The sequence below is a fragment of the Pantherophis guttatus genome, chromosome 1 (assembly GCF_059756535.1).
Source record: "Pantherophis guttatus breed Tessera chromosome 1, ASM5975653v1, whole genome shotgun sequence".
Classification (NCBI taxonomy): domain Eukaryota; kingdom Metazoa; phylum Chordata; class Lepidosauria; order Squamata; family Colubridae; genus Pantherophis; species Pantherophis guttatus.
Genome location: NC_142063.1, coordinates 113,886,040 through 113,899,201, shown reverse-complemented (window position 1 = coordinate 113,899,201; position 13,162 = coordinate 113,886,040). Strand labels below are relative to the sequence as shown.

At 39.3% G+C, this 13,162-nt stretch overlaps 1 protein-coding gene across 8 annotated transcripts in view; it reads left to right on the top strand.

Annotated features, from left to right (window-relative positions):
* The window catches only part of COL18A1 (collagen type XVIII alpha 1 chain), a 99,380-nt gene that overhangs the window by 59,850 nt on the left and 26,368 nt on the right, over window positions 1–13,162 (top strand). For 4 of the 8 annotated variants that reach the window (XM_034420253.3, XM_087881510.1, XM_034420251.3 and 1 more), the window contains 13 exons: window positions 577–630; window positions 1,051–1,209; window positions 2,584–2,646; window positions 2,795–2,839; window positions 5,679–5,801; window positions 7,697–7,768; window positions 7,865–7,909; window positions 8,590–8,634; window positions 9,579–9,641; window positions 10,446–10,481; window positions 11,028–11,108; window positions 11,649–11,678; window positions 13,083–13,145. In XM_034420253.3, the coding sequence (XP_034276144.2) occupies window positions 577–630; window positions 1,051–1,209; window positions 2,584–2,646; window positions 2,795–2,839; window positions 5,679–5,801; window positions 7,697–7,768; window positions 7,865–7,909; window positions 8,590–8,634; window positions 9,579–9,641; window positions 10,446–10,481; window positions 11,028–11,108; window positions 11,649–11,678; window positions 13,083–13,145 (879 nt within the window). The remainder of the gene's footprint in view (window positions 1–576; window positions 631–1,050; window positions 1,210–2,583; window positions 2,647–2,794; window positions 2,840–5,678; window positions 5,802–7,696; window positions 7,769–7,864; window positions 7,910–8,589; window positions 8,635–9,578; window positions 9,642–10,445; window positions 10,482–11,027; window positions 11,109–11,648; window positions 11,679–13,082; window positions 13,146–13,162) is intronic. The other 4 variants (XM_087881511.1, XM_087881512.1, XM_087881509.1 and 1 more) reach the window with 1 other exon arrangement.

The window sequence follows — 13,162 nt, the reverse complement described above, 5'->3', positions numbered from 1 at the left end:
ATTGCATGTGCCCCTGCTGCCCCCATTCTCAAATCTGAAACAGATGTTGGGAGCTATGCAGGAGATAGGAGAACAAGGGAAAAATCACTCTGCACCACTGCAAACCCACTTCTGTATCTTTGGGTGGAGCTTTATTATGTACCTGCCAAGCCTTCCTTACTCTAGGTAGAATCCTTTAATTTTTTTCCAGCTTTTAACATTCTAAATTGCTTGAATGTATTTGTGGTTCTGCCTTGAATAGTGTTATATTTTTACTGTTGCAATGTTTTATTGTAAATATTTCTGGGAGAATTTACATAAATATTAATTACTCATTGGCTGTTCATTCAGTCTTTCTGGTGGAAGATTTAGTATATAAAGTATTAAATTGCAGAATAACACTTCCACCCCCCAAAATTTATTAACATGCCCTCTTTGTCTGGATATACTCAATGTAAACCAAGAATATAGCAGATGAAATTAGGTTGACATATTACTTTGAACTACTTAGGTCTTTGTTTCAATAGCATTTAGTTTTGATACTGTATGCTTAGCTTAGCATATAATTTGTTTGCATCTGTGCTTTTTTTCTTCCAGACATTTATTGATATGGAGGGCTCTGGTTTTGGAAGTGAGTTGGAGTCTTTGCGAGTAAGTACCTAAGTTGTATGAATAGGGGAACCAAGGTTCCATTGATTAGACTGGATTTGGGAGGAAGAAAGAGAGATACAATAATAGTGGCCTTCTTCAATATTGAGTCATCCAGATGTTTCAATACACTAACTCCAAAAATAGCTCCATTGATTTTTAACCAGAAGCCCAAAGTCTCTGTAGATCATGATCTTCAAACATGAATGATGTAGCATTTGCTCAGCAAGCAAATTAACTTGGCTAGAATATTCTATGTGCTTCTGAGGTTGGGCGCACCTCAGATTAGAACAGAAGTCTCCAAACTTGGCAACTTTGTGGAGTTTAATTCCTGAATTCTGGAAGTTGAAGTCCACAGATCTCAAAGTTGCCAAACTTGGAGACCCCTGGATTAGAATGTACATTATATTTATTATGTTTCAGGGTCCCAGAGGGCCACCTGGGCCTCCAGGCCCTCCTGGTGTACCTGGTTTACCAGGACAACCTGGAAGATTTGGGACAAATGGCACTGACTTTCCAGGCCTCCCAGGCCTCCCTGGAGTTCCAGGGAGAAATGGCAACTCAGGAATCCCAGGACCTCCGGTAAGTAAAGGGGAAAATATCGTGCAACTCTGTCTCCAAAATCTACCCAATGCCTCATTCTGTCATGGTAATCAAGTTTTCTGTTGTGTAATGTGTGTGTAGTGGGAGGAGGCTTGCATGACCCTTTGTTAGCTGTGCTTATCATGCTGAATGTTGTGTATTAATGAAGAACATGTTTCATTGGCATATTAGTAGAATTTGGGAAGAGTCTGGAAATGAGGGTTGGCTTTGGCTTCTATGGTCTAGTAGTTAAGGTGTTGAACTAGAATAAGGTTCATGTGCACCCTCAGCCATTGAAGCTCATTGGGTGACTTATGGCATCCATCAGTCATTCTCTCAATCCAACATGCCTTCTAGGCTTATTGTGGGGGGAAATTTTGAGGAAGGAAACGATGTATTCTGCTTTGAGCTCCTATAAAACTAATAAAAAGAAATTTATTTATTTATTTATTTATTTATTTATTTTTATTTTTATACTGCCCTTCTCCTGCGGGACTCAGGGCGGTGCACAGCCAAAATAAAACATAGTATGCAAAATTTAAAAGCAATTTAAAAAACAATTAAATAATTTTGGCCCAAATAATTTAAAACAATCCAATTAAAACCAAATCAATTAAAACTGAGAGGATGGGATCAAGCCAGCCCGGCTAGATGGAATAAGTGTGTTTTCAGGGCCCGACGAAAAGTCCGGAGGTCTGATATTGTGCGTATCTCAGGGGGTAGGTCATTCCAGAGGGCTGGTGCCGCCGCAGAGAAGGCTCTCCCCCTGGGGGTCGCCAGCCGGCACTGTCTGGCCGATGGCACCCTGAGGAGGCCCTCTCTGTGCGAGCGAACCGGCCAGTGGGAGGCTATTGGCGGCAGAAGGCGGTCTCGCAATTACCCCGGCCCTAAGCCATGGAGCGCTTTAAAGGTGATCACCAACACCTTGAAGCGCACCTGGAAGACCACAGGAAGCCAGTGCAGCTTGCGCAGGAGAGGTGTCACGTGGGAGCGCCCCGTCGCTCCCATAATCCCCCGCGCGGCCGCATTCTGGACCAACTGGAGCCTCCGGGTGCACCCCAAGGGGAGCCCCATGTAGAGAGCATTGCAGTAGTCCAGGCGGGAAGTGACGAGTGCTTGAGTGACCGTGCGTAGGGAGTCCCGATCCAGAAAGGGACGCAACTGGCGTATCAGGCGAACCTGATAGAAAGCCCCCCTGGCCACGGTCGTCATATGCAGGTTAATAGTGGTAAAAAAATCAAGCTTTTATTCATCTGCTGTGGATGTAGGTGTCACATTTTCCAAAGCATAAATACCACACAAAAATCCTGCATAGGGTAATCTCTCAACAGTTTGATTTAACTGAGGAAAAAAAAATTTCATACTGTTTTCCAGGGCCCACTTGGGCCTCCAGGAAAAGATGGCATCCCTGGTCAACCTGGAGAAAAAGGAGCACCGGTATGTATTTTTCCTTTTCAACGAGGCTCAGGATCACCAGAGTACACACTGGGGAGGACCAGCCAGGGAAACTGGACTTCCTCTGCCATTACCTACTTTGTCAGAACTCCAGTGTAAATTCACTAGTCTTTCCCTTTCCTGTTTCCAGGGAGAACCAGGTGAAATGGGCTTTCCAGGAGCACCTGGACCAGAGGTACAATTACTTATTTTCTAAAGAAATAGTTACTAGTCCCTATGTTGATTCTAGTTTGGTAACATTACAATATTGTCAGGTTTTTTTTTAATGTATATGCTAAGTGTTTTGAGTGCAAGTGTTTAAAAATTTTAAATTTTAAATTTCACTGAATCAGGTTCCAATGTTGGTGATTTCACAAATATGTCCATTTCCTGTTTTCTTGGCAACAGTATGAAACTAGTTTGTCAGTCTCTTCTTCTTGGTGGTGGGACAGGTGGCTGGATGGAGAGACAGAAATTCTTAGATTATTTTACAGTCTTTATAGTGCCTGTTGCATAGGATAGGATTCAACTCTACTAACTTGGTCATATCCTTCTTCACTTTTCAAGATCAGTCAAGGCTGGGTGCTTTATTTTTCTGCCAAGCATTTGTGTTTGTACGTTTAACTGATTTTATCAATTCCATTTGAAAGTCATCCCAGTGTTCTGTGGAAGGAAATATATTTACAGCTCATGCTCCCTTTCAAAGAGCCCAGGGCTTATAAAGCATTGTAAGTGTTCTAGTTGTAGGTGCTGAGAATACAATAATGTGTTAGAGATGTCTTTTGTACTTATGGAGAAATGCAATTTTCTTCCTTCTTAGGACATGGTAGCAAAACAGGTCTGTAGTGGAAGTGTGTCCCAGGATTGCCATCCAGGAGAACATAATCTTACTTTATAAAGTTGCATATTATGTGATACATTTTTAAGAAGATAGTTTCTCCCGCCCTGAAAACAGCTTGGTCTGGTTTCAAAATATACTAGATTGGAGGACTTAATTCCATGTGCCAGAACTTAATGGAACTTAAAGGGATTTAATTCTACGTGCCAGAGAATGGAATTATGCCAAAAAGCAGTATTATAATACATTATTAACCCAGAAAAATCTGTATAGCCCATTGTGACATGTGGACATAAGTATCAGCATTTGATATTTTGGCTGAAGTGTCTTCCATTACTGCCCTACCTCATTGTTAAAGGTGGAATTTATTTTATATCAACATCTTCCTTTAGCAAATACAGGTGGGGTTCTTTGAGCTACTTTTAACCCTCTTCCAGATTCTAGTCTTCATGCCATTATATGTTATAAAGTAAACACATTTCATTCGATTAATAGCCTCTGTTCATAAAGCCATCTGCTTTTGTTAACATTTTCCACCTCTTGATTTCTTCCTCTTTGCCCTATATATGATTCTTTAAAATGTTCATTTATAAGTTACTGCAGTTGCTAATGCAGAATCTAATGCAAGAGTATTGCCAACGAAACACCTTTAAGTATCTCAGAGGCTCAGTATCTGGCCTTCCCCAGTTTTCTTGCTGGATTTTTTACGCCTCCATATCTTCCATTGATAAAGCTGATAAATAACATAGTTTCCATCTAACAAGCTGAAGAGGCAGCAGCCAACTTGGCTCCCAGTGAGAAAATGTTGGCCTAAATTCTCAACTCCTTCACAACAAAAATTTCTCATGAAGATTTAATGTAACATTCCATCGTTATCATTCTAAGAAGTGGGCATAATTTATAGATTCATGTACCAGCCACTTAATCATATGACTGCTACAAGATGAGTTAAATTTCCACTGTCAAACACAACATGCAGAACATAATAAGAGTCCTGCTGGATGAGGCCAAAAACCTATCTAATCCACTTCCTAATGCCGGGACTAACTAGACACATTCAGAAAGGTCAAGCGAAGACAATAGCTATGATGCTCCCAAGCAGGTGTTGTTTAAATATGCTGACTGTGATTCAGAAGGTAATAAACAGCCACCAAACCTGAAAGCTACTGATCATTTGGTCCTCCATTAATTTGCTGAGTCCTATTTTAACTTGTTTTAAATTGGTGGGCTTCAAATTCTACCAGCCCCAAGTAAATTGGCCAATAGTTGGGCATAATAGGAGCTGCAGTCCAACACATGAAGATAATCTGCCTGGACCGGAGTTCATGAAACTGACACTGGCATTTCAGAGACGGGGTGTTTTTTAATTAGCAAATTGAAAAGCTAAGAGCAGAAGACTATTAAATATAAAAAGGGTTGTATTTGCTGATGTCGGTTGTACTTGTTGCAACTACTTTTCCCTTTCAGCATGCTCGTTCTATCATGCAATACAAGGGTATGAACATAATTTCTTAGCCAGCATATGTTGTCAAATGTCTGAGTCATAGCAAATTTGCCTCTTACTTATGCGAGATGCTTATTTTTCTGAGGTTCCACAACAATCCATAAGCACGGTATCACAATCACGCAAGATGTGATGTCACACCTAAAATGTCAACTGTATTCTTCAGTTTTGAGCAAGTAGTCATAATGTGTATAATCTTGCACTTTTATTGAATCTCAAAGTAATGTGTGGTAATATGTGTAGCACAATTATAACCATCTATTTTGTTTATTTATTAATTTCTTATGCCACCCATCTCCCCTATAAACTGACTCTACCCATTCTGTATAATGTAGATGCAATTCTGGGATTTGGTTCCAACAAATATACTTAGTTTAATGCTTGCAGAGGAACATTTTGTTCTGTGAATACCTTGCTTGGTATGATGTAGTAAGGGATGAATGGTGTAATTAGGCATCTGTATACATCTGCAAGCAAACAACCAAGCTCAGAGAGCACTCAATGGATGTCTATACATACATATAAGTGCAGACATACATATGTAATCCATATCAGATTATATATAATCAGAAATCTGTGAATCATGGATACATGTATTCCTATCTTTCTATTTTGAAATTCTAATTTGCACGGCTCTGAATTCTTTACCCCTTGTTAGAAATAGACTTATCTTAATTTTTAATGTTCTTTCAGGGCAACCAAGGAGTGCCGGGATTTCCAGGAACACCAGGTGAACCTGGTCTCGCAGGCCTACCTGGGCCAATGGGACCCCGTGGATTGCCTGGGCCCCCTGGGCCGGGCATTGCAGCAGAATTTGTGAGTACCAAACATTTGAGTGTTGCTTAGAACAAGGCAGGGGTGAAATCCAGCAGGTTCTGAAAGGTTCTGGAGAACTGGTAGTGGAAATTTTGAGCAGTTCGGAGAACCGGTAGCAGAAATTTTGAGCAGTTCGGAGAACTGGCAAATACCACCTCTGGCTGGGCCAAGAGTGGGTGGGAATGGAGATTTTGCAGTATCCTTCTCCTGGAATGGGGTGGGATTGGAGATTTTGCAGTATCCTTCCCCTGCCACACCCACCAAGCCATGCCATGCCCACCAAGCCACGCCCACAGAACCGGTAGTAAAAAAAATTGGATTTCACCACTGGAACAAGGTGCAAAAATGCTGCAGAGCACTGCAATTTCTAGTTCGATGTATTCGTTACTCATTATTGCTATTACTGAACCATCAATGCCCTTGATAGTTCACAGGGAAATAGTAGAAATTGACCAAATCTATAACAATTTGTGATCCAATACAGAGTGAGAAGACAGACAAAGTTGAAAAAATACAGGGAGAATGTCCCTTCAGTTCATTTATTATACCCAGCAAGGCTCTATGTTAAGTTCTTGTTGGTCAATTTTAGAACTCATGTTGGGCAAGCAGTGATTCGTGGATGCAGTTCTTGGATAAATATGTTTATTGCAAGAACCAGGTTAACCAGCTGTTAAGAAGGAATTTCAATAACTGCTAAGTATGAAACACAAGCCTCGTTTATAGTAAAATCAGAGTTTGATTCTTCTGCTTCTTTCTCCCACCCACATGGTGCAACAGTGGGGAGGCCTCCCTCCATCTTTTGTAATGGACAAGGTTGTTTGAGTCTATTTGCTTCTGAAACAGAAGGATGAAGACTAGAAAAGATTAAGGCAGTGGTTTACTGGGAGAGGAGGGCATTCTGTGGGAAGCTTTGTTGGAAAACTCTTTAAATGAGGGGATTACCACCCATGCTCAGAGGTCAGGAAAGACAAATCTGTTCCTTCATCTTTTTATTCCTTCAATATGAAAAACTTTGATCTGTTAAAGGGAATCAATGTAGGTTGGAAGACCAAGGACAAAAGACAAATCTTTTTTGCAGCAAAGGCTGCTAAGAGAAAAGCTGCTAAGAGAAAGGCTACAGTGATGATGACAATCACAGAAAGGGAGACCGTGTCATTGATGACATCATGTTTCATTGAGAGCGCAGAAAATGGGGTTGAATAGTATTTGTTATGTTATACATAGCATATAAGTGTGTGTGTGTGCACACAGACACATACATCATTGTACAATTGTATTTTTTTATTGTATTTATATCCTACCTTTATTTTTTTAATAATACCTCAAGGGGGCAATCATTCCTAATACTTCTTCCTCATCCTATTTTTCCCCATAGCAACAACCCTGTGAAGTGTGTTAGGCTGAGAGAGAGTTACTGGCCCAGAATCACCCAACCGGCTTTCCTGGTTTCTAGCCGGGTGCCTTAACCGCTAGACGAAACAAACCCAATAACCTAGGAAAAGCTAAAATATTGGGAGATGATAAGAAAAGAAGAGTTTAGCTATCAGAAATATGTACCGCATTCAGATCTGTAAGTAGAAAAAAATATATAACTGAAATTAGAAACATTTAGAAGATGAGCTATTTTCAGTTCAACCAAGATATAAACCAATAGGAAGTAAGATGCAAGAAAGAAAAACACAATCTTCTATGTAGGGTTTAACAAACTAGGAAATAAGCATATGGATTCGGCTGTCATTAGGACTATGATCCTTCCTATCTTCATTCATTGGCTTGTTCCTTTCAAGTATTTATAATTTGTTGGGCAGGGAAAGAGACACAGCCTTAACAAAATGACATTCAAAGAAGACACATGATAACATACTATTTGACTAATAACATCTATTGCTTTTTAGGTCGACATGGAGGGCTCAGGATTCCCATTAGTTTCTGGTGGTCCTGGAACTCGTGGGCCAGAAGGTCCTCCGGTAATCCACTTTATATTCCTTTTCATGGATAGGAATATGGATATGCAAGCATATGAAGACTGACTGAATTTAGCTGTAACGTCTTTCTATTTGCAGGGGCTTCCAGGACTCCCAGGACTTCCAGGTCCTCCAGGACCCAAGGTCTGGATTTTAAAATGTTGGATGCTTTTGTTTCATTACCTGAAATATAGATAGTTTAGCAGGGTGGCTTTGTCTATTTTAATTTGAAATTGTCTCTGCAAATGATAAGGAGCATTTTATGAGTGACCATGATCATGGCTACAGCCCATTCTGTCAGAGTGTCCATAAGCTGCTCTCCCAAGCCTTCTAATACCCACTGATTCTAAAAAGTTTCCAGTCCTTAGAATACACCTTAATGTAATTTTTTCCATTAGCTTATTCAAATTCACTTTGAAATAAATAAGGTCTACAGAGCTGATGCAGAATTGCTGATTGTGCTGCACCAATACAGAAACTGCACCAATAAGAATGGTACATATTTGTATCTTGCACAAGTAATTGATAGAGGAGTTATGGGGAAGTTCCTTATTATTAGACTTAACTCTTTATGATACATGGTGTTCTGTGTTTTGACCATAAGTCAGGAATATCTGTTGGACCATTTGTTGTTCCCACAGTCCAAAAGCAAGATAGGTAGACATGCAAATGGCTTATCTTTCTGTGTTTTATTTAGCTCCTATGACACATTGCCACTTTGATTCATGTGTCCCCCACAAAAAATGATATTCATGTGCATATTAAGTAATATTTGTAAAAAAAAACCAGTCCATATATCAGTCTTTTTTTTTTTTTAACTCTAGGGAGATGAGGGCATCATTGGTCTCCCGGGCTTGCCAGGCGAAAAGGTAAGTTCATGTCAAGACGTTTGATTTTTAAAATTACATTTATCTTCCTTCTGAACATAATATAAGAATAGAATAGAATATTGAATATTATAATATGGATTATAATATGGATACAAAATTCCAAAGCCATTCTATTTTGCTAGAGTTCAGTTGAAGCCTGTTCCTTCACATCCAGACTTTCACATCCTCCAGATATCGGGTCATCACATGAATGTCATTGCCAGCCTGGCCTGGGATAGATTGCACAATTGGTTGTCATCATCATACTGATGATACTGCAATTAGTTCATGTAGATATTTAGGAGGAGCAGTGAGAGACATGAACCTTAAGATACACTACATTACAGGAATCTGGGATAGACTCCCCCCCCTCCAACACTCACCAGAACCAGCCACAAAAAAAGAACAACTTCAGAACAGCGGCCACCCTGAAGCCACTCTTGAAGGATACCATGGCTGATGATGCTGAATCTATTCATAACATTTTTTCATGCTCACATGGAAGCCTGAAATAAATCAGGCTGCTTTAAATTGATAGGAGTGAAGCCATGTTAGCTCTCCCAGGAAAACCTGACAGGAAACACAACTAAGTAAACTAATTCTACTTTACTATAAAGCTCCATTAACTGAATTTTGGAAGTCTAGAAGTACAGACTTCCCGCTGTCATTTTTAACTGTTTGGTTCATTTGGTCCTTCTTAAGTTTCTTTCTCTGACTGTTAATTTATTGGGGGCTCCTCCTTCAAATGTCTGATGGTTTCGTAGGCAGCATCTTTTCCCCTCACCCTCCAATGTTATCCATACATTACAGGCCATATGCTTACATGAAGTCTGAAGCACTTAATCATTTTTGAAGCATGCATAGCCTTAAATATATTTTAATGGGAGTTGAATTGTTGAATTATATTTGTGATGACAACCAGGACTTTTTCCCCCTTCCCACAGGGATATCCTGGCTTGCCAGGATTAGATGGTCGCCCTGGATTAGAAGGTTTCCCAGGACCACAAGTGAGTAGGGCATTCAGTCCACGTACTACTCCTTCCAATTCCCTATGATTTTAGGAATTATTAGAATTACTGCTTTGAAAGCTTCTAGCCCTCGGACCCAGCAGATTATGATACAAATAACCTGTATACGAAGTTCTCCAGAAAGCATCAAGTAGCAGGACTGCTGCTGAAAATGGACTTTGATTCCTTATAATGAACATGTATGGTGTCTGTTTCTATTTGGTTAATTTAAAGAGACAGGGATATTTCTTCAATATCTGTAAGTGACCAAACATACTTCAAATATTTGTTGTAATGGTGATGATTGTTTACAGCTTTTAATTCATATAATTAGGCTCTATTCATTAATGGGAGAGATCATTTATAAAAGCAGAATAGACTGAGGAGTTGTTCCGTTTCTCAGTTGTGTCCGACTTTTTGTGACGCCATGGACCATAGCGTGCCAGGCCCCACTGTCCTCCACTGTCTCCCAGAATTTTCCCAAATTCATGTTCATTGCATCAATGACACTATCTAAGTATCTCCTCCTCTGCCATCCCCTTCTTTTACCTTAAATCTTTCCCAGCATCAACAGCCCTCTCTTCTCATTTCAGATACTTTAATAGACCAAATGAAATGAAGGTAGTAAAGCAGAAGTCAAACAAATGAATCAAAAGTGATCTTTTCGTCATATCACATTTTCTGGATCTTAGTTCAGACCTCCATATGCTAGACCACAGTCACTATCATTTGCAGCAATCCCATAGTTGTCCATTGTATGAAATTGCCTTCTTCCCTGAAAATGTCTTTTTCTCCCTATTTCAGGGACAAAAGGGTGAAGAAGGAAGCCCAGGGTCTAAAGTGAGTACCATCTAGATTTGAGAAGAAATTATGTTTGTGTGTTATGTAATAACATTTGGATATTTTCCCTGAGGAATTTTGTTGGAGTCTGAAGAACATTATAATTTATTTTGTTTTAAACTACACTTTTCAAAACTTTTAGTTGATGATACCTATGACATCTAACAAATACCCCCAATTCACCTATTGCTGAAATATGTGTGGAATCAATATCTTCATTGATCTAGTTGCCATTATAAAGCATGAGGAGGATTATCTGTACATAGCTCTTAGATAAGACTGAGAGAACTGTTGGCTAGGGAGGAGAATGAATGACTAGCATTAAAATGGCTCCATTTTTGAATGCCCCAAATAATAGCAACTTCTGCAGAACTGAATTTGGCATTAAGAGATGTGGATGGAGAATTTTTATTTTAAATATGCAAAAAAAATTGTTCCTCCAAAATCCACCTTAGAAATCTGAAATTTGCTAATATTTTTTCTAAATGATGCAGGAATACAATTTGAGCAGAACATATGTCAAGACTTTTTCTTTCTTTCTTTAAGGGTGAAAAAGGTCAAGATGGAATAGGACTTCCTGGCCCTCCTGGTCCTCCAGGACAAGCCGTGTACCTGTCTAGTGAAGATGTAAGAATATTTGTACCTTTTACTAACTATTTTTTGTTACTCTTCCGGAATAATGTTATCTGCGAGGGAATGGTGCTCCAGAAATTACAGTACTTTAATTCTAAATATTAAGTATTTTATGTTTAACCCAATGTTCCTCAACCTTAGAAACTAACATGTGTGAGCTTTAATTCCCAGAATTCTAGGAGTTGAAGTCCACACATCTTAAAGTTGTTATGGTTGAGAAAAAATGCTATAACCATAAAGATACTACTATACAATTATTGCTATTGTATAGCTGCACATCTAGAATGAAGATACTTTGGGTTGTGGTTTTTTAAAAATCTAAATCCTGAATTTCTGAGTTTTCAGGCATATGCCGAATAGAAGTATTTGAAAACACAATTATATGCAGATACAAAGCATACAATGCAGATGCAGATTTAAGTGTGTTCATTAGCATTTTATGGTGCTTAACTGCTCTCTTTAAATGTTTTGCTGAGCAATCTAAGAAAAAGCAGTCGTGATCTCATGTTTAACAAATGGTTTTATTATTTTTAGAAAACTGTGCCTGTTTTGCCAGGCCCAGAGGTAAGTAGAAGGGAAGGCTTTATAAATATTGCTTCCAGCTTTAGAAACATTTAGTTTTTGTTGCTAGGTGCCTAAAATAGGATTAGATTGCCTGCAGCAGTATAAACCTTAGCTTTTCCTAGGTAAATCTGGTCCTTATCTGAACTTTTATTATTAAGATTAAAGTTATGACAATCTTTTCTCAATATACTGTAATTCTCAAGAAGTAGGACTAAATTTCCTCAGTTTTTCCTTTGGGACATCATGGCATGAGTGGTCAGTGTCCTGGAGGTGGTTGAGGAGCAATATGCATGAAATCTGTGATCTGAAGTTGTTTTTCTTTGAAGGTCTTATCTACTTGCCCACTCTGAAAGGGTTCGCTCTACTTAGATTTCTCCTGAAGGCATTCTAGAGAGTTCTGTTGCATATTTTGCAGCAGTTCTATTCTGTTCTGGAAAGGGACCGTCTGAGGTCTCTTCAGAACAAACATGTGGATTATGAAGTGGTGCTACAGACAACTGGCATCCCACATAATGTAATTCCAAGCCTCTGAAACTGCTCTTACCCTTGAAGTGCTCTTATAATTAGGGAGGATCTTCCATTCTGATGAAAAATAGCAGTTCTTGAACCTTGGCAATGAGGGAAAGCTGTTATGTAGTGGTCAAGAATTAGACAGGTAAGAATTGGGCATGTAGTGAAATCAAACCAAACAAGGTAGTATGTGTTGTTGGGGGATTGTAAACCTGTCTTCTTTCTCTTTTCAGCATGTTAAAGGCAACTTTAATTTGCAGGACTATTAAAATTATCTGGGTGCTCCTCTGTGTGAGGAACTGAGAGTGTCATTATATTTTTCAGGCCACAGAAATATTTCTGAGCTTTCTTTTGACCCTAAAGCTTCTCTTCTTCTCTTCTCTTCTCTTCTCTTCTCTTCTCTTCTCTTCTCTCCTCTCCTCTCCTCTCCTCTCCTCTCCTCTCCTCTCCTCTCCTCTCCTCTCCTCTCCTCCTCTCCCCTGCCCTCTCCTTGTATTAATTTTTCTTGTCCTTTATAAGGTATTAAAATTTGTACCTGGAAAACTTCATTATCTGTCTGTCTGTCTGTCAGTCAATCGATCACCTTCTACAGGAAGAGAATACAGGATAGCATTCTATGCTATGAGACATCCAAGCCAAACTGTTTACAAACTCCAAGAAAGAAACATTTTAACAATAAATCTTCAGGAAACTAGGATATTCAGGGCAATATTTCTTCAGCAGGTTCTATTTCCAAGTAGGTTAATGAAGGAAATAAGGGCCTATTGGCTTTAATGTACCATAGGAGAAGCATATGCAGTTAGTAAAAGTGCTCAAAAATAAAATTGCTCCATTAGCCCATGAAAGAATCGGACATGAGACTTGATGACATAAAATGTGTACCTTCCTCTTTAGGGACCAAAGGGACCAAAAGGTGACTCAGGAACTCCAGGTTTACAAGGCTATCCTGGACTGAAGGTAAGATTGTATAAAGT